Here is a 25,800-nt window from a genome sequence, read left to right as displayed (position 1 = left end):
GTTGCCTTTACTTGTACGATTCGGCTCTTTGTTATTGCGCCTGTGCGAGCAATTTCCGGTGGCGAAGTGCGTGCTGCACTCCACTTGCAATAACAGACATAATTGTGCAGCATCACAATTATGTTACATTTTATACATTATCAAAACACTTTATCGTGCTGATCGCTGTTCACGTTTTTGCATGGAAGTTAAAACTTATGTTGTTGGCCGAGACCTTACCACCTGATATAAAGCGATTATTTTAGTAGTCCAAATATTTCTAGCATTTAGCAATTTCTAAATAAGACTTGCTTATAAATAGGCATATACAAAAACTAGGCTTTGTGGCTTTGTGTTAAATATATGTTTATAATTTGGCGGTAATGTTTGATCAAAGAATTGTGATGAGGATATTTCGAGTTACGACGTTCAATAAGTTTCTGGATATTGAAATTAAGTTGCTGGATTTTTGTTCGTACCTGTGACCCAAATTGCCTCAGGATTTTTCTCTGGATTCGTGGTGTTATGGACTGTTAATATGAATGTCGGGATAACTGGACTTGAGGTCAACTCCTGCTCGCATATTCTGACGAGTTGTGGCTAGGAATGTGCGTCTGAAGCGATCGCTCAATGCTTCTCATCTTTTCGGAATCATGCTAATTTATGTATGGGGTAGTTCGGATTCTATTTTACACTTGGACGACGATAAATAAACGTGCTGTTCATAATGATCAGATTACGATTTATTCGCAAACTTACTATTTATTTTATGTAGTTCCCCAAGCGTAATATTCGAATTTAGGTGATCAGAACAAAGCAGAAGTTCGAGTAAAGATGTGTGCGTGTCGAACGATGAACAGAACTACTTTTGGACAGACTGTTCCTAATATTCATTGAGCTCGTATTATCGAGCTATGGCGTGCTTCACAAAAATAACGAACTTTTGCACTCATCTCATCTCATTTTGCAATCTCTTCCATTGACGTGTATATTTCACCTATGTAATTAGTCGTACTTCTTTAACTCTACCGTGGTATACTCCGTGAGTTGGACGCGGGAAGTGGTGCGATGATGAGAGTGCAGTCACGAGCTCTACATGCTGCTGCTGCTACCTACATTCACTTGTGCTGTGTTGACGTGACTAGTGTTGGTCGTGCATGTGCGTTGTGTATGTCTGCCACGCTGCCGCTCTATGTGCACTTGTACAATACATGTGACTGTGCTCTGCATCCGCAAGACAATTCAACAAATTCATCAACGTGTGAACATTTTACTCTATTTAGATCCTACAAATTAATTATTCTTCGAGCTTTATTAGAAAAATTATTTTTTATTGGACTTTGTTGGATAAGAGAAGTTCCAATCTCGTTTTTTTTGCGTAGTTTGTTTGTAATTTGACACTTGAGACGTTGAGTTAGCTTGTAGGTATTGTATCTCTATGGTTTCAGTGTCAGTTTAAAACTCGCACCTGAAAATTCCATTCATTATTAACTCTCTTCAGAGGTCTGGCAAACAAGTCAATGCAAAGCCAGAACTAATTTAATAATTATGAACGCTGCAGCTTTGGTGCAGCATGTCTTATGTTTTATTCTTCACTCAAATTTATCGACGCGCATTCGGTCAGTCCGTGCTTGCTATTAACAAAGACCACATGTTTATTATCAATCTTCATTCGTCGCGTTCAAAGGTTAGACTAAAATTTGTGGTACAGAATAAATTCTTACTTTGTATAAATTTAAAAGTAATAAAAGTATTTTATTTACATTTATCTGTTGCAGAGTGATTTAGGGCATCTATATTTTCAGAGTTATTGATCTTTCAGTAACAAGATAGGAAAAAATGAAAGATTTTTAACCGATGCAAATGTATGTCTCTTCATTATTGCGTTGACGTCCGTGGATTCTCATTTTAAGGTATTTGTCTGTTGGACGATAGGATTTTAAAGGTATCTTAGATTGCATTCGAAGCCAGTTTAATTCTGTTTCAACTTGGTTCGTGACTGTTAGTTAAAATAACGTTTGGCAGTGAGAAGTTTGGGTAGCCTCAGTCCTCTCTGCGGTCACTCGCGCCGAGTGCCTGCATGTTAACATCTCCCAGGATCCCATCAGCATGTCAATGAGCTTATGCGTGGTCTTCTTTGATATATACATACTTCTGGACAGTCGTGCTGGATCCGTTCTATGCTTTGATGTCATGTGCGCCCTAGATGGTGGCACTCACGCTTGGTGAATGGATTTATACAAGCTGCAGTTCGTACAAGTGTATTGTACAAATTTGTTTCATCTGGAAAGCTCCGAAATATACTGGGGTGATCGGGCTTATAGAAAATAGCTAGAGAAAATAGTATTGACATTATTGTGGGACTCGTGACTCGTATTGCTTATTGATATTACCATTAAAGCAGTGATTGACGTAGGCACTGCAGCATTCCTGGGCCTCGCGATAGATTTTTAAGCGCCTTATGGCGAGTGTACTGCAGTATTTCTGAGCCCAGCAATACACATATAAGCATAGCAACGAACTTGATATTTTTCGCGTTTTCGACGAATGGCAGGAATAACTTAGGGAAAGTCGATTAACCAACAATTGCGTTGCCAGATAAATTGTAGTGCGTGCTCACCATTATTCGCTTACACGTAAAACGTGCGTTTTCTTTGCGCATGCCTAACATTGCATTTCTATTGACGATAAAGCACCAAATCGAATGTACCGAAAATGTCAGCTGATTGACAAAATAATGTATAAACCTAATATTCACAATGCAGGCACATATTTTCTTTAAAGCTACCTGCCATGTAAGGCGATCGTGATCTCATTTATGATGATGATTGTCGACTCCCATATGCCGTCTGACCGACGACTTCTTTGCTTAAACTCTGAGAGAAACAGCGATATCGTAATTTCCTTCCTCTATTCGAAGTATAGGATGATTGATTAAACATAGAATCCAATCCTTATGATTTTGTAGTTGCTTCACTCAACCTTTCATTAAGCTTACAGGCTTGGGAATCTTGTCTCGTCTGCCGCCATTGCATGGCTCTTATTTTTACCGAGCCTCATAATGGGTCGTCTAAATATCTATTGTATGAAATTAGTAGGTGTTGTTTGGAGGAGGGCGGGAGGGAGAAAATTCTAAGCAGGCTTGGATGTTACACAGTGAAAAGCAACGCAGGGTCGTGCGATGGCTGCAATGCTGGCGGCACATGCTAGTCAGCACAGCCATAGCGCTCGCTTTGATGGCTCTACAAATTTCGCGTCGTCTTTACCTCTCTGTATTGACTTTATGATCTTTATTTCCTACTTTTTCTAAGGAGTTCTTTTGTTATTAATAGATAAATTTGCCTTTCTATGTACTAATACATTTTGCGGAACTTCAATTCGTTCTTATTATAGTTGGATCTAAACTTATGCCTAAAACTATCTGAACGTGATCGGCTTTTTCTATATAAAAAAAATGTTCCCTAATATAATGTATATAATATAATAATATAATGTTCTCTTCATTAATCAAATGATTAATGAAGAGAACAGCGTTTATGTGGGCAAATTAATGAGCTTCTTATCTCTCCGTTATGGCGGTGTGTCTGCGAAACGAGATTCAACGGCCGTGTCCTAAAGTGTAGTTGAAAGATAAGATTAAACTTGAGTTCTTTGCTTCAGAAAATCATTGAGACATAAAATATTAAAGCCAGTTATCACTGTTGATTATAATATAGTCGCTATTCCAAGAATACTCGAATTTAGATGTGTGAGCGAATTTAGAGGTGTAAGCAAGATAGAAATATTGTTTTAACGTTGTGCGAATTTAGTCATAATCATGAGCCCGTACCGGATGTCCAATCGCATGTGCGTTCTTTAAAGAAAAGACGACCATCTTACCCCTTATTTTGGGTACTGTGCATTTACCGCTCAGAAAATATTACCCAAGCATTTTACGGAAATTTAGTTTGGCTTTTTGGTCATGCTCTTTTTTGATAATCGCGACACTTCATCAGGACTCTACGGAATTTCTTCTTCTGTACGGAATTTCTTCTTCTGTACTGTACAGCGAGAAATCTCGCTTCTACTGCCAACTAATAATTTGCTCATGATACTTGCTTGCTGAGTGCAAGTTAAATCTCACGGCACCACGTGAGCATATTTGCTTCATGTTTAGGCGGTCAGTTATGGTTATGATGTAGCTCTCCGGTGGTAATGTTTTGCTCGAACATCCTGAACATTTTATAACCTCATCAAAGGAAGTTTCCTACTCTGACTGGATTTATAATCTACTTCCTGCTTTTGCTAGGTAAAAATTCAACGTTCAATCCATTTAAATTGTTTAATATGTTTTATGATTCATGCTTCCAGTTCGATATCTAACCACTCATTTTCTAACATTATCTGTGAGTGATTGCATAAATCGCTAATGGATCAAGATTTTGAAGAAATATAAAATGCACAGAAAATTCATCCATGTCCTCAATGAAAATAATTTGAATTCTATCTGCCTTTTTGTTGTTTTTTATACTCATTTGCTATGCATTATTTTACGCCATATGCAAAGCGGCGAATAATTCAGATGCCTGTTGTTGAATCTTTCGGTTTTTGTACGATGTTGATAGATGCGTTTTTCAAGCATCATTATCTCGACTAATATAACAATTGTCATTTCTGTTGAACAGTTTTTAAAACATCCGCCGCACACTTTTTTATTTATCTTCCTACTCTCGAAAGAGGATGAAGATGGGGAAAAAACGTAGATTGATAGGGTGTGGGAATTGTTTGATTCAGTTTGAAGAGGTAGCGTTTGTGTGCTGGATACTAGTTCAGACTGGGATGAACGCTCGTTTGTTTTGCCGTGATAAATGCCAGCTTTAGCTGCGGGTAGCCGCCTAGTGAGACAGGTCGTTCAGTGATTGTTTCCTTGTTTTAAACACGAGCTTGTCGGTGGCAAGACGTACGAGATCATTTGCTCACTATTGCCTTTATTCTTAGGATGATCGGAGGTGCTACGCTGATCGTAGATTCGGATGTCTTCAGTCAAGTTGTCGGGCCATGTTTTTTTACCATGAACTGAGAATGCATGAATATCTCTTAATTATTTATTTTTAATCATCAGTGGGCGCTCAAGCATTCGAAACTTGAGAAATATCCGCGTGTGACCTGATCATAAGGCATGATTTGATTACTAGATGCCATGAAATTATTTATATACGGTATATTCTTGTAAGTAATGCCGTGACGATATTAAAGAGCACAAAGGATCGCTTCGCATTTGAATTATTGAATACGAAAATATTGGAAACATAATTTAATCATATATATAAAAATCAGGGTGGAATTTAGAGTGGTTAATAAATGAACAAGGGCACATATTTTAAATAAGCGGATTTTAAATTACACCTAGTCCTAAAATTAACTAGATATTTTTGGCTCGAGTCATTGAGCCAGTCCAGCAACAATGATATTGATTAATGATCCAAAATTGCTAGAATTCCACGTTGCCTATTAAGCTGAACTAGATTATTTTTAAAGCTCCTCAATGATTTTAGTTATAAAAATTTGTTAACTTATTATCATCAATCTTGTTATCCATTCTGATGAGCTACACCTTCATAGTTTTCTCATTTAAGTCTGTATATTCACTAATAATAAATCATATACCTAGTTAAATAATTTCAGATTTTATTGTTGTGTCAAATCCGAAAAAGTGTATAGTTGTTTTATTTCTGTTGTGTTATTATATAAAAATTAATTATTTGAAACGTATGCAGCAACTTCACTGTTAATTAGTATCAATGAATGTCTTCTAGTTATCCACTCAGTTAATAACTTAAGGTATAAAAATAAAATGTGTTTCACAGCGTTTGACGCCTCTAAGCGATCTCTAGATTTTAAAATTTACTGTCGCTTACAAGCCAAGAAGCAAAAAAATGTTTATGTAGTTATACATGAAATTTCAGTTCGTTGACAGTGATTGACACGCCGCCCGGAAGTTACAAACTCATGAGGTATTGAAGCCTGGCAATTAACTCAAGCCTGCCCCGTAAACATATTGCCTCACAGCACGCTATGTCACAGAAGCACATGAAAATGATGTTCACATGCTTTCAGCTCACATTTGTTCAAGTCGGGGTAGTTATCCATTATGACAATTCATTCTATGGTTTGACATAAGTAGTATATACTTCACTCTAGGTCAAAATGCAGATAAAGCAACGTGTTTTACGATGCAGCTGGTGCTGCTTGCGTGCTAAGACTATCGTGCATTGATCGGTGATGCTATCTATGTACGTGCATGAATGGCTCCCCATGTGTTTACAACGTGTCGTGGCTTGATTCTTCTTGCCCGCATGATGGCTCTTAGAAATTATTGAGGTGTTATCTCGTTTTCTGACCACGTAAATTTTTAATTTGATTTCGATCGTTATACATTAAACTTGAGGGACTAACTAACTTGCCATAGAACTACATTTCATATTTTGAAGTGCGATACTGATAGCACAAATACGGGAAATACCGTACATAAGAAACTTGAGACATAGTCCCCTTCTACGAGTAGTTCTATTCGGTTCCTTTATATATTCTATCTCATAAACGTAACGAACGCTTGTAATTTATTTCAGGGCGATTCTTGCTCTCTATGCGATACCTACACAGATTCGAAAGTTTTTACATAGAGTCGAACAATGTCGTTACTGGAACTACTGCCTTTCTGAGCGTATTGCTGAGCTCGCCCCGAGAGGCCAACTTTCGAGAGCTCTGCTCTGCTGCAGAATTCTTACCTGATCGATGCAATTCGCCGATGGAAGAGATTTCTGATTTTTCTGATGCGAGAAACGAAACGTTCGGCATGCGATGTGGCTACTGTGCGTGAGCACGCTCCATGTACAGTGAACACGAGTCCAACTATTGCTGACGCGGGTAGTAATTTGATTCGATTTTTCATGAATACAAGATGTATTTTTGACTTCGGAATTACGCATGGACGAATATTGCACTAGTCGTCATTTATTTATGGCATTGTTGTTTTGAGAGAAAGCAATATTTTAAGTATTAAGAGGTACTATGATTCCGGAATTGACGTGTATTATATCGATTCATTGATGTCCAATATAATATTATATATTCCCTTTTAAAACGATTCTTTTCATGATTTTGCTGCACTTTTAGCACTAGTAATTTTTTTACAGTATTTACATATATACATAGTACGTCTATGGGAGCCTATTGTTAGTTTGAAATTGACGTTGAATTGAGAATTTACTCGAGGCAAACACAAAAGACATTCCCTCATACAGACGCGATTTTCGAAGAGAATAAGTTTTCATCCGAGTTATTGCATCATAAATGATACTTTTTTAGATGATGTCTGCAAATGGCCATGTGCAGAGGGAAATAAATATTGAATTACTTGAAGCCTGACAATGCTTTAATTGTCAGACCTCTCCGTACCACGGAATCGTTGTGTTAGTGTTAGCACAGTTACATAAATGACTTTCAATAAGTATGGATCTATAATCCCAGCCAATTAACTAAATTATATAGGACTTTACTATATCTCTTCAATTTCCCTTCAGTTTCTCTCTTCAGTTTTAAAGGGTTGTTTTCTTGAGCAAATCTCCCGGGCGTCATTAACTCAGCCTTCACTTTTCGAAGGCCTTCGGCTAAGCATTGTTGTGGCTTGAGCTTGCTCGGATACACATGGTCACCCATGAAACATGTAATTATGTTTTCGTTCCTCTTAGAAGCGTCTAAATCCGAAATTTTCTTGGTGTCAACTAATCGCGTGCCGTCACATGGTTTTGAGCAAGGAGTTTAAATATCTAATTATACTCGATGAAATTATACCACCGAGCTTCGTGGTTACGTCATAGTTTAGTATACATGACATTTGACTATGTTATGAAGAGTTTCATGTTTCCTGTAGTTTTTTTGATGTACCAGATTGATTTTTTTTCGGATAAACTCGGGAAAAATTTTGCATCCACTAATTAATTCATGTTCTCTTTTCTTGTGAGCTCATCGGTTCGCCGGTCAAACATTCATTCAATTGAAGTAACATGCTATTGGCAAGCTGTTTTTTGTCAGTGATATAGCGATTGTTGTCTTATTGCAAAATCTGACTTAAACCTCTATTGTCTTGAAAAAACTTGAACTGCTATTGTCCAAGGTGCATTTAGAATTTAGTTCACCATCAAATTGAAAATTCAGATAATTAGTCTTCATGTCCATATTTGCAGCGTCAAAATTAATATATTTTATGTTAAATTGGTATGCTAAACATTCGGTAAACGTTAGCTGCTAGTTCTTGATGATGTCTCACCCATATTTATTTTACTGATTTCGGTTGCCGTCAGAAAACTTTTGACGATCGTCACATTTTCAAATTAGCCACGGTCCATTGCTGGGCTTTTGGTTGGCCCCTATTAAACGAAACTCGATATGTTCATCTAACTCGAAATTAAATCTAATGAAAAATTGCTTATCTAATCATTTTATCAGCAGTTGAGAATATATGGCATACATGTGTATGCCGAGCAGATTGATCGAAATGCTCAGGTTATCTTGAAGGACCGAAATTCGTTAATAATAATCAAAATTTGAGTAAAGATTTAAAACTTGACACCACTTCAACGTTCTTGGACAAGCTATTTCATTCTTAGATTTATAGGGTTTATAGATGAAGAAAGATGAATGAACTTTCGTGGATGAAGAGCAAATATTAGTCTGAGTAGCTCGCATGCATCGCAGCAAATCTAGTTGGCTTGTGATCCTGTACCTTCTCCGTGCAATGACTGCAGGCTGCACTCATGAGGTGACGGATCGCCTCGAAAACCTGCAGGTCATTATTGTGAAGGTTCCAGGTCACATTGTGCGTGTTTTGTACTCCAGGTTAATTATTACGCGAAGCTATTCAATATAATTAAGCTAATGTTGAAATTAAGCCAGTTTTGAATTCTAGCCATAATCAGGGGAGGTACGTATCGAATTCTTTAAAAGCTATCAAGATTGAACAATTCGATACCTCCAGTCAAGCATCTTTCCTTCCAAGATAAGTAAATTTATATTGTATATTGTCATACAAATTATATTAAATATTAACCGAGGTGAAGCTCAGCTAATACATAATTGTTATCCGACATTCATAATCAAAGTTATCCGACCTTCATTTAAATTCAATTGATTTCGATCGATGGAGAACAAATTGCTAATAGAAGCTGTGCAATGTCTGATAAAGTAGATTTATTCTCAATGATTTATAGGCCCGCCAGTTCGACCTGTAATTAATGCATGCCTAAATGCCACTCAATGTTCATGGATTTGTTATAAAATTTGCCAATTCGGAATTAGAAATCAACCAAAATTAATGTTGAAATTCAATCGGCATATTGGGACGAGAACCATTGTTGATTAAAGTATTGCATGGATACGTTTAAAATCTCCTTATAACATTTTAAGTTACATGCAACCCTGCAATAACGTGCTCATCGCATGTGTTCCGAACACATGCCAATAGCACATTAGTTAATGTTCAGAAATCTTTCCACTATTCGTAATTTATTTCATGCATATTTTGTCAAATTATTTCGAGTCCACTACTTATTTTTTTTGTGTGGTTTGAAGTATCTACGCAGTTGGTATCTTGGTATCGCAATTTATCATTTGTGCCGCATGAGAATGTATATAATTTTGTTAGCGAGGCTAGTATTTTGGCTTTTAAGTTGATCGATGTTTTGTGTTGATCTTTTCTGCAATGTGGCTTTGCCGAACATCACTCGTACGGAAGCAGGCGTGACCGGCTGATAGCCATGACTGGTTTACACAAATCTGCTTTCCAGCTTTAGAGTTTCCTTTATTGATTTTTTGACCTATCAATTGTTCTTTAAAAAAATAATAAAAGCTGTTATTGTGCCTGGCACTGACGAAACCTTTAAATAAATATTCGTTAAAACATGATAGTGTTAAGGGGAGCGTCTGCCCCAAAAAATATCTGGGATATCAACAGACGGATCGATTCAAAATTTGGTACACGTATGTAACACGGAATTCTGTTTTTTTTTTGTTCGTGTGAATTTTTCGAAAAATTGAAAGAAAACGTGAAATTCATAGAAAACTGACAAAAAGGGGGTACTATAGAAATCTATCTCCTCCTAGGATTTCCAAGCTACAACATCGAGACATAGATCATTCGATGCGTAAAGACCATATCTACAACTGATGTAGAGGGTTTTTCGAATTTCTCATTTTTGTGAGTGTGGGAGCATTTTTTCCGAACTATTTCGAAATTTTCCAATTTCACCCCTCCCCCGCCCCACTTTTTGCAAAATAAAATCCCAACTATAACGAACTTGGAAAAAAGCTCCACATCAGTTGTAGATCTTTTCTTTGCGAATCGAACGGTATATCTCTCATTGTTGTAGCTTCAAAACTCTAGGAGGAGATAGGTTTGCAGTGACAATAAGTTAACTTTTCAGTAGGGCCCGACAAAGTCGCGCGCGCCTCGAAAAAGACATTCAAGGGTGCAAGGTTGCAAGACTAGACGATATTTGAGCTCAATTTCTGTCAAGGATGGTGTGAACCACGGCACGAGAACCATCCCATACGACTGCAGACGGATAACTTAAGCACAGCGTGTTCAGACTAGCTATTTAAGTGTGCTACCGGTAATTTCGGCCTATATTTAATGTTGAAGAACTCCACCACCCCTAACCCTTTCGCGCTCTGTCGTAAACGCATAAATCAACGTACAGAGATGGTTTTGGTACCGTTAGATGCGTCAGAATGTAAGCTTTAAGATGAGTATAAAAACCGAAAAAGTCAAAATTTTCGATTTTGGAGCAGACGCTCCCCTTAAACGTGTTTTTTTTTTAATTGGGCGCATAGGTTGTGAAGTACACGACTTGAAGCTGTTGAATCAGCCAGGCGCCGTACTAGGCTAGGCACCTTAATTTGCGGACAAGTGCGGTCCTCGCAGGTAGCTGCGTGTTGCCCTATTACCTAAGCCGCACGCTACACAAATAGAGGAAAACAAAACTCCTCGCACCTGTAGGCGTCGCTGGACAATTCGAAAAAAGCTTGGTGTTTTAGTGACTGAGCGGAAACTTTATGAAGGAGTGAAAACATTTTGCGGTTTTGCAAACCAACAGTAACTCATGATTCGTGTCCTGTGCGCCTGTGTTTTTTTCCGTGTTGAACGCACTTCCTGCTTCGTGAGCCAAATTTTTAAACCGTAGGATGTTATCGAGATACAAGTAGAGCCAAACCAGCTGCTTTTGTGTCATAAATGCTGAACATTGTAATAGGGAATGATTGCTACATTTTCGATAATTTTCGCGTTATTTTGTAGCGTGAAATGAAAGTGTCGTTTTGTCATTTGAATGCACTGTGTCTAGCTTGAAGTTATTCTCAGATCGTATAACGCTGTATGTAAATTTCAATAGTTATTGATGATGTTATTGATAGACTACAAACTAATCTAATCTGATCTATCATACATATCTTTTTCCTATGCCACCCTAAAACGTTCATCACGCAATCGGCCTAAAATCTTTCATTGTTGAGGTCTAAATTTAGAGCAATTGTTTCAGGAGTTCTGAAGATTTGTAGTAAATCCCATAGTTTCTTTCAAGCTTTATTAAACTCCGTGAACAGATGGTTTTTCTCGCCGTTTCGATCAATATTTCCCTTGCAAGACAACATTAGTATTTACTCGTTCCAAAAATTTTCAATGACATTCATAGCCAATAGGAAATCGTGTTTGCTTTTTTATGAATATGTCTATTGATTGTTTTTGTTTTGTGTGCAGATGACTGGCTTGAATTACCGTGATAGTGTGCAGCGGCTGGAGGTTTCCTTCATCTGCCAGTGCTGACGACAAAGCTCGGCGAGACGCTGTATCTGCGATCGCTGCGAGTTTACGTGTCTTTTATGATGCTGCGACTGCGCCGGCTCCTATGGCTGTGATAGTGGAACGCTGGTCCATACGTTGCTCTTACCCTAAGCCGGTGTGAGATCTAGAAGCTCCCCGTCGCTCACACAACTACGATCACTCTCAGAGTGAATCATTTTGAGAATGATGAGTGCTCCCTCTCCCACTCCTCCCACTCGCCACCACTTGCTCCACTCACATCACAACGCTCACCACCCGCATCATTCCACTACCAACGCTTCTAACACCCCCATTTCGAACTCCACCAACAATTGTTCTGCTTCATCTCCAGCTTCCAATAACTTGGATTCTCTAGAAGATAAGCATAGTTTGAAAATGAAAATAAAGCGGACTAAACCGCCTACAAAAACTAGTGAAGCCAAGCATGAAATTGTCAAACCTTTAGAAAGTGATAACGGAGATTCCCCTGCTCTCAATCACAACCAAGTGCCTCTAAATTCTGTGGTCAGTACTCCCGCTAATATCCATTTAAATTTAAATAGCAACAGTCAGGTGGAAGCTAATGGTTCCGCGCACAGTATAAGTCGTCAAAATGTCGTCAAACACAATCACAAAAAAGAGAAAAGAAGACACGATGTCAATGGTAGTTTACAATCAGTCAACAACCAGCACCAGTTAGGCAGTTCGCTGCACAACCCTTCACAGAAACACGCAACGTCTTTGCAACAAATGCCGCCGATGAGCTCGGCGGGCGGCCTTCAGGGTCCGCCCATGACGAGCTCCTGTCTCTCCACCAACACCAAGCAGACGGCCACTCCTGTCAAGAGTGGCGGTATTGCAACCCCTCAACACACTCCACTGCGCACCGACACGCTACCTCCAGCAAAAAGACTCAAAATCGTAAGTAATTCTTGCTCATGTGTTCATGGAGGTCATTCTTTGGTTTAAAAATCAAGTTTTACCGACAGTTTTCTACTGCATTAAGCGTACCTACATTACTATTTAGGGTCATTTACTTACAATTTTGTGTTCATGTCTGTATATAATTTTTTAGAACTTTATGATTCAGCTAAACGCCGATTATTTTTTGTACATTTTCTCGTAGCTGATTAGAATATTACTTTCTACGGTAGCTTCCTTTTTATGGACATGTATAGCTGAGCTATTTTGTTGAAATGTCAAGGAAGCGGACCCGGATTGAGCTGTACGATGTGATGAAAATTGGAACATTCTCGTGCTCTGAATAAAATACGGAAAAGGGGTCAGAAGAAGCCTGGCAGTAAAGCGCGGATCCACTCATCTGATGCCTTTGCATTGAAACCGTTAAACGCCTCTCCTCTAGAAACTATCCTGTCATTTTAACGTGCTTCAATCTCGCTTCCAAATTTATTCCATGCGTACTTCAATTTTGAAGTAACGTGGGCACTGTTCCTTGCCTTTCCCCTTGCTCGCTAAGCTCCTTGATTTTCTTGTCGATCGTAAGTGAAGTTGACATCTGTAGCCAATACAAGCACAAACTTTTTTGACGCTTTCTTCTATTTGTTTGCTCGTGGCCAATCCGGGGGGTCTTCGTGCGTTGTGTGTTGAAGACTGTCGTAGTCTTTGTACCTAATGCTTTTTGTCTGCGGAAACGTTTATTTGAAATTTATTTCATGTACCTATCACCTTCAACTAATTGGCGTTACAGAAGCTTCATATTTTTATAATTAGGTGCAAAGTTCAGTAGAAGTGAATGGTTGTCCCATGTGCTGTATTTTGAATTTTGTAAACGTAGACTTGAGTTGTTTGATGGTCAGACCTGATTTTTTCTTTGAAGTGCAAGACTTTTCCCTCTCGACGCGCAGGATTAATCTCATTTTGAGGCGTAGAATTGATTCCTAATCGTGCAAGTTTCTCTAACTGAGCTCAATAATTTTCCGCTTTGTAGGAATTAATTTTTTCCCCTTTTGCAAAATGAATCGTTGCCTATTTAGAGGTCATATATGGTCACTTGAAATCTTCTTACTTGAAATCGCATCTCGCCCCCCGGTTTGTGTTTGAGGCTTTGTTGTCAAACCTCTGCTAATCACCAATTTTTCAGCCCAACTTTCTGTACTCAACATCATCCCCTACCATTCCTGAAAATTAAAATCTAAGTATTAGTTTCAATGTTTTGTTTCAGAAACTGTTTCCGCATTTTTTTAAACACAGAAGTAGCAATATCTGTTGAATTGGTGTCAGTAACTTAATAAAGTTGAAACAAATTTTATTTCGGCAAGTTGCTACCCTTGTATTTCTGTCACTTTTTTGCATGATTAACTCCTTCAATAGGCAAAATTTTGGGAAGCAACAAGGAGTGACTACTATATCTTATAATTGTTTATATTTTATTATAGTGGTTTCCAAAATTTTAATATACGGTAGTCACCTTTCTATTTAGGCATATTTCACACGAAAGGTTTAGTCAGCGCACAATACTTCAAAAATATCATTTTGGTGTGCAGGGCGAGGAGGCATCTGGTCCGTCATTCGGTGGCAGTTCAGGAGGTACAACGAGCTACCGAGACGTGTGTGTGGGCACCAGCGTAGGAACCATAACTGAACCTGACTGCCTGGGACCATGCGAACCTGGTACTTCTGTCACACTCGAAGGCATCGTGTGGCACGAAACACAAGGAGGTTCGTTGTGGGCATCACATAGAGAACAATTTTATGCCCAAAGCATTCCGGGTGGAATGATAGCTTCTGATTCTGGCTCAAGTATATACTAAGCATAGCTAATTCATTGCAGGTCTGTTTATAAATACCTGTGTGCTGATCGCAGTTGTTGGTTAGATGGTTCCACTTCCTTAACAATAAACCCAAACTTAAAATTTAAATACTATATTCTAGTTTGATAAGACCGTTCTTACGTTTCAGGTGTACTGGTTGTAAACGTGACGTGGCGAGGCAAGACGTATGTAGGAACGCTGCTTGACTGTACACAACACGACTGGGCTCCTCCTCGGTGAGTGCTGACAGTCTCCTGCAATGCCTCTTCAAGCCGTAGATACATTGATGATTCATCAGATTACATACTGCGTGATGATTTTATGAAACCACTTATCAACTTTATATACGGGCAGATTTTGCGATTCACCTAACACCGAGGACATGGATTCTCGGACTCCGAAAGGGCGCGGTAAGCGTGGTCGCTATGGAGGCGGCAACGTTCAGACGTCGCAGTCCAGTGGAACGAGTGGTGCTGGTAGCAGTGCGATCAGTGGATCAAGTGGTGGCAATGGAGGGAACAACCAGACTTCTTCTAATTCTACATCTAATACCTCCACTAATGATGTTGGTAACGTTACCGAAACAAGAAGTGGCAAGGTTCGCGGGAACCAACCTCAGAAGGGTCGTAGAGGTGGCGGCAATAATAGTGGAAATAGTTTTGCCACTCCTAACAGCCCTCAAAACACTGCCGCAAATAAACGCAAAGGCCGTGACACTGATGTGCTAAACTCCAACGATCTCAAGAATAAGAAAGGCAGGATGTCCGGTAAGATTACCGATGGCAGTGCAGATAACAGTCCAGACAACTCCAACTCAGCCTCGCAGGCGGCCGATGACGCGGCTCCATTAACCGTGTCGTCTCCGGCCCAGTCGCCTCAATATATAGAATGTCCTGAACCAAATTGTTCAAAGAAGTACAAACACATGAATGGACTAAAGTATCACCAGAACCATGCTCACAACTCGACAGAAGAAGATGGCTGTGGTCAAGTTGACGGGGATGATTCCGGTAACCTCGTTTCAGAAGAAGTCTGTACTGAATCTCATGTTCCTACAGATTCTTCAGAAGAAACGTCCCAGTCAAAGAGTAGCGGCAATAATAGTGCCTCTGATTTGACTAATAATAGTTATGGTAGTTATTCCAACCGAAGTAGTCCTGCGCTAACCAATAATGTATCGAGCTCCGATGCTGCTTCTGCCATTTCTGGGATGGCAGTTTCTCGTGAAATCTCGACGATAAATAAGCCTGTTACGTCTGCTCGTATAGGTGTGACCGCAGCATCTCAAACCGTGTCCTTAGAAGAACATCAGAGTGAAAAGTACGAACAATTTGCCCACAGTCAATGTCCAAAGCCTCCCATGTATCAGCAGAGAAGTGTGCCTCACCTAGTTTCTACTCAGTCTTCATCGTACCACCCTTCGCCTTCACATCAAGATGGGCCTTTAATGAGCGAACAGACATATTCATCAGTGCAGACGATTTACTCTCATTCGAGTTCAAGTGCAGGATATGCCCTGGGCTCACCAGTCGTGTCTCATCCTTCTCATAGCAGTCATCCATCTTCGCCACTGCAAAATTCATCTTGCCCTAACAGTGAAGAAACTCATTCTTCAGTTATTGCTCGTTTGCCTCAGGCTCCTACTCATCCTATGTATTATTATCCCCCTAACTCACTTGGTTTATTGAGGCCCGGGTTGAGTCAGAGCAGTTCTGTCCAAGGCATGCCTGGCACTACCATCAGAAGCAATCCGGTCATACGACCAGGCATCATGGGAAGCGCCGTGCAGGCCAGGCAACCTGTTCCTCATGTGATTTCAAATGCCCCTGCCTCCATCAGTAGCGCTCCGAGACCAACCCTCCTATTATCAACACCACAGAGTACTCAATTGAGTACTCTACCTGGTTCTCCTCATGTCAAAAACGGAACGAGTAAAACAAGTCGCGAGAGTGGTGAAGACGAGGACCCTCGCTCTCCAGCCTATAGTGACATTAGCGACGCTGCTGATGCTCCTTCTATAGAAGGTGAAGCATCTAACAACAATCCTGTTGATAGAAAGGACAATCCTGTAAAACCTGATCAGCTGCTCATTCAACCATCGGGTCCTTTCGTTGGTATCGGAGCAGTTTACGGTCAATACGAAAGTTCTTTTCCGCCACATAGCCCTTACCTTTTAAGATATAATCCCACACATCCTATGAGTAAACAACCAGAAATGAAAGAAAATTGCAAGGTTGGTGACGAGAAAAAAGAAGCTCAGGATAGTACAAACTTTCAAGCTGGTCCACCCTCATTTCCTGGGGGTCTGTATCCGTATGCTGGTGGTTTAGCACCACCTCCCCATTACACGAGCGATCCCTACTATGCACACCTTGCACACTCTTTGCCACCTGTCGCGCAAGCTGCGCCCGTGGATGTCAGTCACCCATCTTCCAAAGAAGTTAGTGGACTCCCAGTTCCTAACTTGTCAGCGCCTAAGCTAGGGTCTGGTAGTCCTTATCAGGCTTCTCTAGACCCCAGGTTATTACATCCTCTTCTATCAACTGGCCTCCCTTTACCCGTTCGCCTGCCTCACCCCGTCGATAACTCGCATAGCAAGGATGGCGAAGCTGGTCCTTTGAGCCTGGAAAACAAAATTACAGCGCCATCTAGTGATAATGACAATCGCGAGGGCCCCAATTCTTTAGATGCCACTGCTTCATCATCAGGAAGCTCCTTCAGCCAGGTTCGTTTCAACTCAAAGCCTTGATTATGAATTTTCATACGGCTTTTGGGGTTGAAATTCGGCATGTGCAATTTTTGTGACAACGTTGTTTATGCAGGAAGTACTTCCACTTCTAAGAGTCGCTTGTCTTCACTCTCACACCTGATACATTCTCATTTTCAGACTTGAGTCGCAAGAACGCAAGGAGCCAGTGTCACTGAAATTATCCAGTTTTCTCTGGGCAAAGAAGCCGGCCGGGTGAGGCGCGGCTTGCCTTCCGTATGAGCTTGTAGGCTGTTACGTCACTGCCAAATAGGGTTATCTTTAAAATGATATGATATTCGATGTTCTAATCCGCACCTGTGTTTACCTGAGGTTTATAAGATCAATGTTTAGGGGTTTTACTCTATCACTGCAATTAGTTTTGTGTTCTATATTTTATTTTCATGCAAAAATATGAGATCAAAGATTTCAATCTGCTTCGATGTTCACTTCCATATTGTTTCCAGAAAGACTAATCAATAGTTGTGGATGCCCATTATGGCTACATACGTATTGTTTTAAGAGGCCCTGAAAGACAACGTATTTTAATGTTTTACCAAACTTGTCGAGGTGCAAGCGCTCGGCTGATAATTACAAAAATTAATAAATCTTTTTAGGGTTGTGATACTACTGTATTTATTGTCTGAGGAATTTAAACTAGTGAAGATGTTCCCCATATGGTGCGAGGCATGGTTTTAAACTACCTCATGTTTGTGTGAACTGTTCAAGTCTAGCCTCATTACTCGATCACATTGATCGATATATAGGCGACTTTGAACCGACTTGTATCAGTCCCTACTATTTATTTGTTGATAATTTTTTGCCCCTGTGAACCGGCAAGGATTATAATTCCCCTGCGTGAATGTTAGATTGACTTATTTTCACTGTACGCTCGTTACGGGCGGTTTTGTTTTGATGTTAGGGGCTGATCTCATTAGAGCTGGAGTAGTAATAGTGTTTAATGGGATGGCCAAGGCCGTTGCTCATTGAAATACTATATGTCTGTGTGTGCGTTCCTTTAATTTATTGTAGCCCTCTGGAGACTTCGGTGCTCAACTGTACATGCTTACAAGTTCAGTTGCGTGAATTCAAACAACGGTCCTCATTTATGCTATTTATGAAGCAACTTGGGGTGCTGTGCATCCTTTGTGTGGAAAAGGTACAGAATGAAAGTTTCAACGAGATTTTAGTATTTTTTTAACATTCACTTCCATGTATGGACGCCTTGGTGCGTGTTAACTATCGATTTGTTTAGGTGTCTACTGGGATACTAGTAATATGCCCTTCAAAACCCTGCGCTTTCAAGTCATACACCTAAATCGACTGCCGGACTGTAGCATTGGTTGGGCTCTTAAATTTTACTGCCAGGTCAGTGAAATTCTGCTGAGGTATTCTTCAAGGTAGTCTTTTCGAGACTCCAGTAAATTCGGAATGGAAAACATCACAGTTTTTTTGTGCGAGGATGACGCAGATTTCAAGCGAAGTTTCGTCAGTGGGTTCTAGTGACCGGGTAGCACAGGCGAGCATCTCTGAAGCGTTATTCTTCACTCCTAGCAACCTTCCAAGATGTTCGAGTGCAGGGAATTTTCTTATGTATGGCTTCTGCCTTGTAATTTTTTTAATTATTACTAGGCCTTGTTTATAATTGAGTTCTAGAAAATTTGGAAGATTCTATTTACAAATATACTATTTCTTACTAGCCTTTGATCATTCTCCCTCTCAGGAAGTGCTATCTACTGGGTATGTGACGCGTATCGATATTTTGTGAGCATATATATACCTGGAAGTTATTGATTATGTATATTCTGCATATAAGTGAGCTAATGTACTCCTGGGGATTTCCCTCTTCATTGATCTACTCGTCATATTCTCATTCGAGTCTTAACTCGAAATTCACTGAATATCGAATGCAATAATAGATTATAATTATCAGTCTACACAGTTCCATTAGTTGATTGTAAGTTTACGGACTGAAGTGAAGTCCTGTGTTGTGACGACAAGTATCTGTGACAAATACATTTATAACTTCTCTCCATATAATTGACAGTTGTCGAACGAAAATTCTTTGATTAGAGTAATTTCGAAAAGTAGTACGTGGGAATGATGCTTGAAAATGAGATGTCTCTGGGTGATAGAGGTGGCAAACATTTCTAATATTTTTCGAAAGAGATATGGAGTGATCAACTCCTTCAACAGATGATCATTCAGCATTTTATTTTAGCGAACTTTACATTATCACGGTTGATTAAATCATACAACAATACTACTCTAGGATGAATGCTAAACTGGAAAGAAATAAAATGGGTTCAATGGATCACTTAATTGTTGCTTAGAAGAAGCAGCATCCTAGACAGGCTTTGTCCTCCCCTGTGACAGCATCCTGAAAAAATATCAAACAATAAGTATCCAAATTATCCCTGAAGTTACTCGATAATTCAGTTTTTGACCCTCATTCAAATTATTCTCCTTTAAATTATCAAGAAAGTTACTAAGCATCATTCAAATGACTGGCCAATGGGATTGATTATCTTGTGGTCAAGACACTAACGTATCGAGTTACACTTGTAAATTATTGGAATCTCTGTTTAATAATTTTTAAAAGAATCCCCTTTAAAACGAGGTACTTATTAAAAAATCCCTAAGTTCATGGGTTTGATTAAAGGATCATTCGCTTGAATTTGGAATCACCAAAATTATTTGACACTTTCTCGGTTTAATGAAGTAATGACGAGCGAGAGCGACGCGATGCACAATGATAGCATGCCACATCGTTTCCAGGAACAAATTCATATACCGTCAGCAAGCCTGATGAAGTGGCGGAGCGCGCTGAAACGGCTGAATGCAGTACACACCGTTGTTTAGTGACAATCGGTTCGCATTACCGGCTTAAATAATAAATATTCAATAACCAGTCTTAATTCCCGGGCTCACCAGAAAGAATACTGCAGCAACGAGCAAGGCTTTATCAGTGACGAGAAGGTCGATTGGCATGTGGAAGTTGAAGCCAATTCTGTACCCAAAGTCCCTTCTGCGATAAATGAACCCAATAGTTTTTCTGCGCTGCCAGCAAACTATCTGTAGGACAGTAGGAACGAGATAGGTGTTTTCTACAAATTTTGGCACAATGTTATGAATGCAGAATGAATTATAATGTTGCAATTAATTGGTATCAGACGCCATTGTTAGTTCAACTTTCACTTCCTCTCCTAATTATGTCATTCAAAGATTGAAGATACAGCTAACCCTGTAATCATTTAAACTACAACAGCCGCGGCTACGATCCTGTCCGATGTAGTATATGGGGTTGTCTTCATGATCCGTCACGGTCAACCCAAATCTCCACCATGCGCTCGTATTCATCACGCTACCCAGGTATGTGTTGGGAAGAGAGGTCACCTCCAGCATCTGCCAGATTAAATAGTTAAATTGACATCTTATTAAATTTTAAGCAATATTTCTACCACTGAGCAGAGTGAGCCAGTGGTTACAGTTCAGAATGAAAATTTGGAGCAGAGGGGTGCGGGTTCTATCCAAGCTCCGTGCAACAGTTTTTGGTCAGAATCGGTTAGGAGGCCGAGCGGTCCGAGCGGCACAGCAGAATTGGAGGAGTGACTTGCGTGTTCGAGATCGGCGGCAGGTCTTAACGGCTTAATCAACGCTGAAACCGCTATTACTATTGCAATTACTTAATATTTGAATGTATTTTACGTCGCAATCACCGGTTTGATTACTTATTGCCCACTACTTCTAGAAAGTTTATGGGAGGAGCAGTTTTCCAAAGTAGGAACTTGCAGTATCAATTTGTTGGCTTAAAAATACATAAAATCATGGACACAAATTTATAAACATTAAAACTTTACGTGATTTCAGTGAAACACTGTTTGTTAAAAGTCCCCCTAGTTGAATATTTATTGATACATCTATTTAGTTTGCACAGTAAAATGGTCAATGTATGCCTTAATGATATGTAATATATTAAGCAAGATCATCAAATATTTTCCAACCAGGATTTAAAAACTCTTCTTTCCTCAAATAAATTTCATAATTCGGGCACGTATATAATTCATTATATACACAACAAGACAAATTTATCTACTTTACGCTTAAATGTTAATCGCTAAATATTCTGTTATTTTGACGTGTTCTCTTTTACAAGGCTGGCAAAAAGTTTGTTACGCGAGGGACGTACTCTTCTGCTGCAGCACCCGTCCTGCACTTCCACCATTTGCAACACAGGTCCGAAGTAGTCGAAGAGCAGGCGCGTCTGGCTGTGTTGACAACTGCAACTGTCAACACAGCAGCCACAGAAATTGCCTTCGCTGTGCGGCTCGATGGTCGACCACAGTAGTGGTCCGTTCTTCTTGCTGAGCTCGAACACGGTTCTGCGCCTACTTTCGTCTGTGAAAGAAAGTGGCGTGACCCTCTAACCCAACTATCTATAAATCGACATGAAGCTCGCATCCTTGTTGATCGTACTTTAATTAAAGTATTCAGTAAAGTCTATATGAAACCATGTTCCATCGTGTGGATGAAAACCGTTTTAAACAGCTTCCAATCAGAATAATAAATGCCGTAAAACTTGAACATGATGCATTGAAAACGGTAACTTCTATAAGGCGAAGATGGAACTATAAAAAAAATCGAAAAAAAAAACAATTGTCTCTTTCGTATTTGAAACAAGCCGTTCACAAACCTCGGAGACAAAGGTTCCCCGCCGTTAGTAATCATTTGCGATCCATACACGTAAACACGTTTGCATCTTATAAAAAATCAGTTATCATGACGTAGAAAAAGCCGCGTCCGCAAATAACGAGAGACGAACATCATTTAATTAACGATAGTGGTAATTTACATGTTTATTAAAGAGAATTCGTAACTTCTGAGAAAATATGTGAAGCAAATTAAAATATGTTTTTTGCATCATTCATTTCACATAATTTTGCAATCGTTCTATCCTTACTTAAAATTATGCTCGCTTTCAGAATAGTAACTATAACTCGTGTAGAATCAATTATAATCAGAGTTAAATTACAAGTACTGCTTTTTAACTTACCTTTCATGAGAAAGAAACAGCGAACTGATTCTAAAATATCCAGTTCCATTGACGTGTCTGGTGTTGGTATGCCATCTTTAATCTCTAAATTTTCTTCATATTCTGAAAGATAAAATATCATCATTATCATAGCAAACTATTAAAATACCTAATATCATCATGCATTTGCCAATAATGCATGCAGTTATATGAACATATGTGAGGAAACATGTTTTTTCATCTCAACTAACCGGAATAGTCGGGTGTAAATGGATCGCTAGGAGTAGGAGGCGTCGTGACTAATTGCGACATCGCGGGTCGCGTCGTCGTCGTAGTTTTAGCCCGTTGGTGTCTTTCTACAGTGACCGCACGCTGCCGAGCTGTTCCTGGGCGGTCAAGCGTATTATTTTATATATTATGCTTTAATTACAATACTTACAATTACAATAATTACTAAATCTACAAAGATTTTAACTTTGGCTGATGCTGGCTGTTTCTAAAGATTTCGCGAGGTGACTTGAGCACTTATTATTCATTTTCTATGCTTTAAGATAATCGGAATTCGGTCATTAATTCATACGTGAGGTCGCCAGTCATTATCCGCACTTGAAGCAAGTTCGGAAATTGATCGTACAATATCAGCATTTTTGTTGAAGACAAAATTCGTAACAAGGTGGGGTGGAACTTTAATAATACGTTAAGGAAAAAAAATGTAAATATCACTCGTGTCAACTGGGAACCTGTCGAAAAAGTAAATCTTACAATAGTTTTCGTTTAAGAAATAAATAATACAATATAAAAGTTTTGCATAAATTACAAAGGATTGGACTGGGAATAATGCTGAAGGATTAAATGTAAACAAGAGGAAAACTACCTACACAGTGTAGCCTATTTAAAGGAAAATATAGGATTATTATCATAATAGGAGAAAAAACACGTAAATTTTGGGTACACTACTCATAGTCTAGCTGCATTAAAAAGTGCAAAATGGCAAGCTGCAAGGTATCGAAGTATTTCAAAAAGATTGCACGCATCCAAGATGAAGTTCATAAAAAATAATCAAGATAGGTATTACATGTAATTGAAATAATTTCTGCAAAACATTTGTAAATTTTTATAAGCCTCTCAACCGATTCATCTGATACCTTCGTAAATGAATTTGTATAATTCAATGGCTTTACGGAAGGCATATGTCTAATCATATGTACAAAAAATATATGTCAAGGCTGATGCACATGAACTGTATTGGTAGTCACAGTGTACCAATGTACACACATAGACCGACCGAGCATTGATTTTTACGTGATGGCATTGAACGCCGCTACGGTTATATAAACGTATATGGATCGCCAGGGAAATAAAATTGATCTTGCAACAAGTTAAAATCATACTGCAGAAGTTTTTTCATCAGTTTACTAGACTTTTACCAGTGAAATAGCTATGAATACCGATACGTTTGTTTCTGCAGCAAAGCGGCTATAGGGTGATGAAATTTTCGTAGAATTTTTTATTTTAATTTTAACGGTATGAAATTTTTAGTTATTATTTGCGATTGAAAAGCAATGCATTTCACTGTTGGGTATTGTCCGGAGCTGCTGTCAGGCGCTACATAAAGCGCCCCCTGACTGGAGAAGGGTTCATTGACTAATTTCTTGAGGGATAAGTAAGACACCATCTGTCTAGAGAATTATCTTGATACGGGGTGGTCATACTGTTATACACGAGTCCGATGATGAGTGATACAATACAGGTAAAGCTAAGACGTCGACCGTTAAGTCAGAGAACTCTAATGCGAATTACATTTCGGTTTGTGTTCTTATCAGCTTCAGCGGGGGGCTTCACTAAGGTTCCGCAGCCCTTTTATAGAATCACGGCTATCGCGTGATCTATCACGTGATGTTTCTAGACGCCGACTCAGAAACAGTACTTTTCCATCAAACACTATCACGTTTAGTGAATATTACGTCTCAATTACAGATGATCATATATCTTTTAATATAATTATAATGAATATAATTAGGGGCCAGATGGCACAGGTCATTAGAGACAGGTCATTAGAAAAACCGCCCCCTTAGAGAGGGCGGTTTTTCGCAAGAAGTGGCAGGAGAGAATCAGGCGGAAAGGCAAAGAAAATCAGGTCAATCACTTCCAAGCTGCCAAGACAACACCGGCTGCTCAAGGACAGTCAGAGGAGATGGAGGACAAGTAATTAGTAGGAATGATGTCCGTAGATTAAGGCCTGTAAATAATGTAGGGAGTAACCGCATACATCAAAGTGAAAGTGCACAAAAAGTTTTAAAATGTTTTTACACGAACTCGGATTCCGTTTTGAACAAAAAAAGTGAACTGTTAACTGTGATCGCAAACGAGAGTATAGANAGCTCCAAGTATGAACGCGTTCAAGAACAGACTAGATAAAGCTATGGAAAAATATATGTTCAGATTTGAAATGCCTAGCTCCTTATCGAACCCGGTGGAAGTCTAGTAGCTTCTTCAAACTATCGCCAGTCATGAAAAGATCCGGTCAAATGACACGAGTTTAGATCTATGAACAAGGCACGAAATGGAAAAGAATCGGCGACAGGCCACATCAGGCCTACACTTCAGCGCCGACATCACTATGTTATGTTATGTTATTATCACTTTTTTGGAAATGACAGTGAAACATGTAGGCAGAATTGAATGTAAAATTTCCCTCCAATTGGAGCTCCCTCGTGAATGTTTTTGAACTAAATTTTACTATTCAAGTTTCATATGCATGATTTAGTTTTTATAATTACGGACAGCATATGGAAATAATTATATATTAAATCTTCAATTAAGTTCTGTTTGAGTGAATTTTAAAGTTCCATTTCTTAAAATATTTCATTTTTACACAATTCAAATGCATTAGTTGATTAGCATCTAACGTGCGACCTTTTACCTCTATTAATTATTTTTTTGCTTGAGCCTTTTGGTGATAACATTTTATGCCCAAATTGGGTAGGTGCAAAAACAGATATGGAATGGGTCTTGAGTAGCCCAAACCTGAGTATTGATATACTTATAGCTATGAAACAACATAAATATCATTAGAAGGCATTGCAAAATGAATGGTGGGTTAAACGATGATTAATGCAAATATCGATCGGTAGCCAGTTATAATTTCTTCTCCTGCTCTGATTTATATGCAAATGTATTAGTGCAAATTAATGAAGTAAACAGTATAAATGTGGGGTCACAGCAGGGTGGGTAAAGTAGAAATAAACAACATACCTAGGAAGTTTGGTTTCCACTGCAAAAGTACATTGGTACACTGCGACTACCAATGCGATGAAGCTATAATCGCGTAGAATCTGCTTCTTAATTTTTAAAATCCTTTTCGTTCGTTAGAGAACAAGATTGACGACAATTTAACCTACAAAGCCCGAACAACGTA

The 25,800-nt window shown here is 39.1% G+C and overlaps 2 protein-coding genes across 6 annotated transcripts in view; one reads left to right on the top strand and one right to left on the bottom strand.

Moving 5' to 3' along the window:
* LOC108666755 (zinc finger protein 609) overlaps positions 1 to 19,049 on the top strand; it is a 23,356-nt gene extending 4,307 nt beyond the window's left edge. Inside the window, exons 2-6 of one of the 4 annotated variants that reach the window (XM_018153680.2) lie at positions 11,771 to 12,754; positions 14,338 to 14,512; positions 14,753 to 14,840; positions 14,959 to 17,329; positions 17,492 to 19,049. In XM_018153680.2, the coding sequence (XP_018009169.1) occupies positions 12,038 to 12,754; positions 14,338 to 14,512; positions 14,753 to 14,840; positions 14,959 to 17,329; positions 17,492 to 17,497 (3,357 nt within the window). In that variant the 5' untranslated portion in view covers positions 11,771 to 12,037 and the 3' untranslated portion in view covers positions 17,498 to 19,049. Of the gene's footprint in view, positions 1 to 1,647; positions 1,667 to 1,873; positions 1,893 to 11,770; positions 12,755 to 14,337; positions 14,513 to 14,752; positions 14,841 to 14,958 lie in introns of those variants that run through there. The other 3 variants (XM_018153679.2, XM_047879671.1, XM_018153678.2) reach the window with 3 other exon arrangements.
* Positions 18,531 to 25,800, bottom strand: LOC108666756. Of its 2 annotated transcripts, none has more exons than XM_018153681.1 (7): positions 25,638 to 25,800; positions 22,634 to 22,768; positions 22,404 to 22,505; positions 21,540 to 21,748; positions 20,594 to 20,755; positions 20,282 to 20,425; positions 18,531 to 19,730 (listed from the first exon to the last, which is right to left on the bottom strand). In XM_018153681.1, the coding sequence occupies exons 2-7, from the start codon at positions 22,692 to 22,694 to the stop codon at positions 19,680 to 19,682; spliced, it is 729 nt and encodes a 242-aa protein (XP_018009170.1). In that variant the 5' UTR covers positions 22,695 to 22,768; positions 25,638 to 25,800; the 3' UTR covers positions 18,531 to 19,679. The 2 variants fall into 2 exon arrangements, with proteins under 2 accessions (XP_018009170.1, XP_018009171.1); XM_018153682.1 differs by having other exon boundaries at positions 22,634 to 22,762.

This window comes from Hyalella azteca, unplaced genomic scaffold, assembly GCF_000764305.2.
Source record: "Hyalella azteca isolate HAZT.00-mixed unplaced genomic scaffold, Hazt_2.0.2 contig3594, whole genome shotgun sequence".
In the NCBI taxonomy this organism is placed as follows: domain Eukaryota; kingdom Metazoa; phylum Arthropoda; class Malacostraca; order Amphipoda; family Hyalellidae; genus Hyalella; species Hyalella azteca.
The sequence above is the reverse complement of the archived record's forward strand: the minus strand, read 5'-3'. Positions and strand labels throughout refer to the sequence as shown.

Bases quoted from the DNA above. Each gene is read 5' to 3' on its own strand.
- LOC108666756 (XM_018153681.1), bottom strand. From the start codon at position 22,694: ATGTCGCAATTAGTCACGACGCCTCCTACTCCTAGCGATCCATTTACA. The intron at 20,756-21,539 runs GTACGTCCCTCG...TTAATCTGGCAG, and splicing joins ACGGGTGCTGCAGCAGAAGA to ATGCTGGAGGTGACCTCTCT. The intron at 19,731-20,281 runs GTGAGCCCGGGA...ATATTTTTTCAG, and splicing joins TTGCTGCAGTATTCTTTCTG to GATGCTGTCACAGGGGAGGA.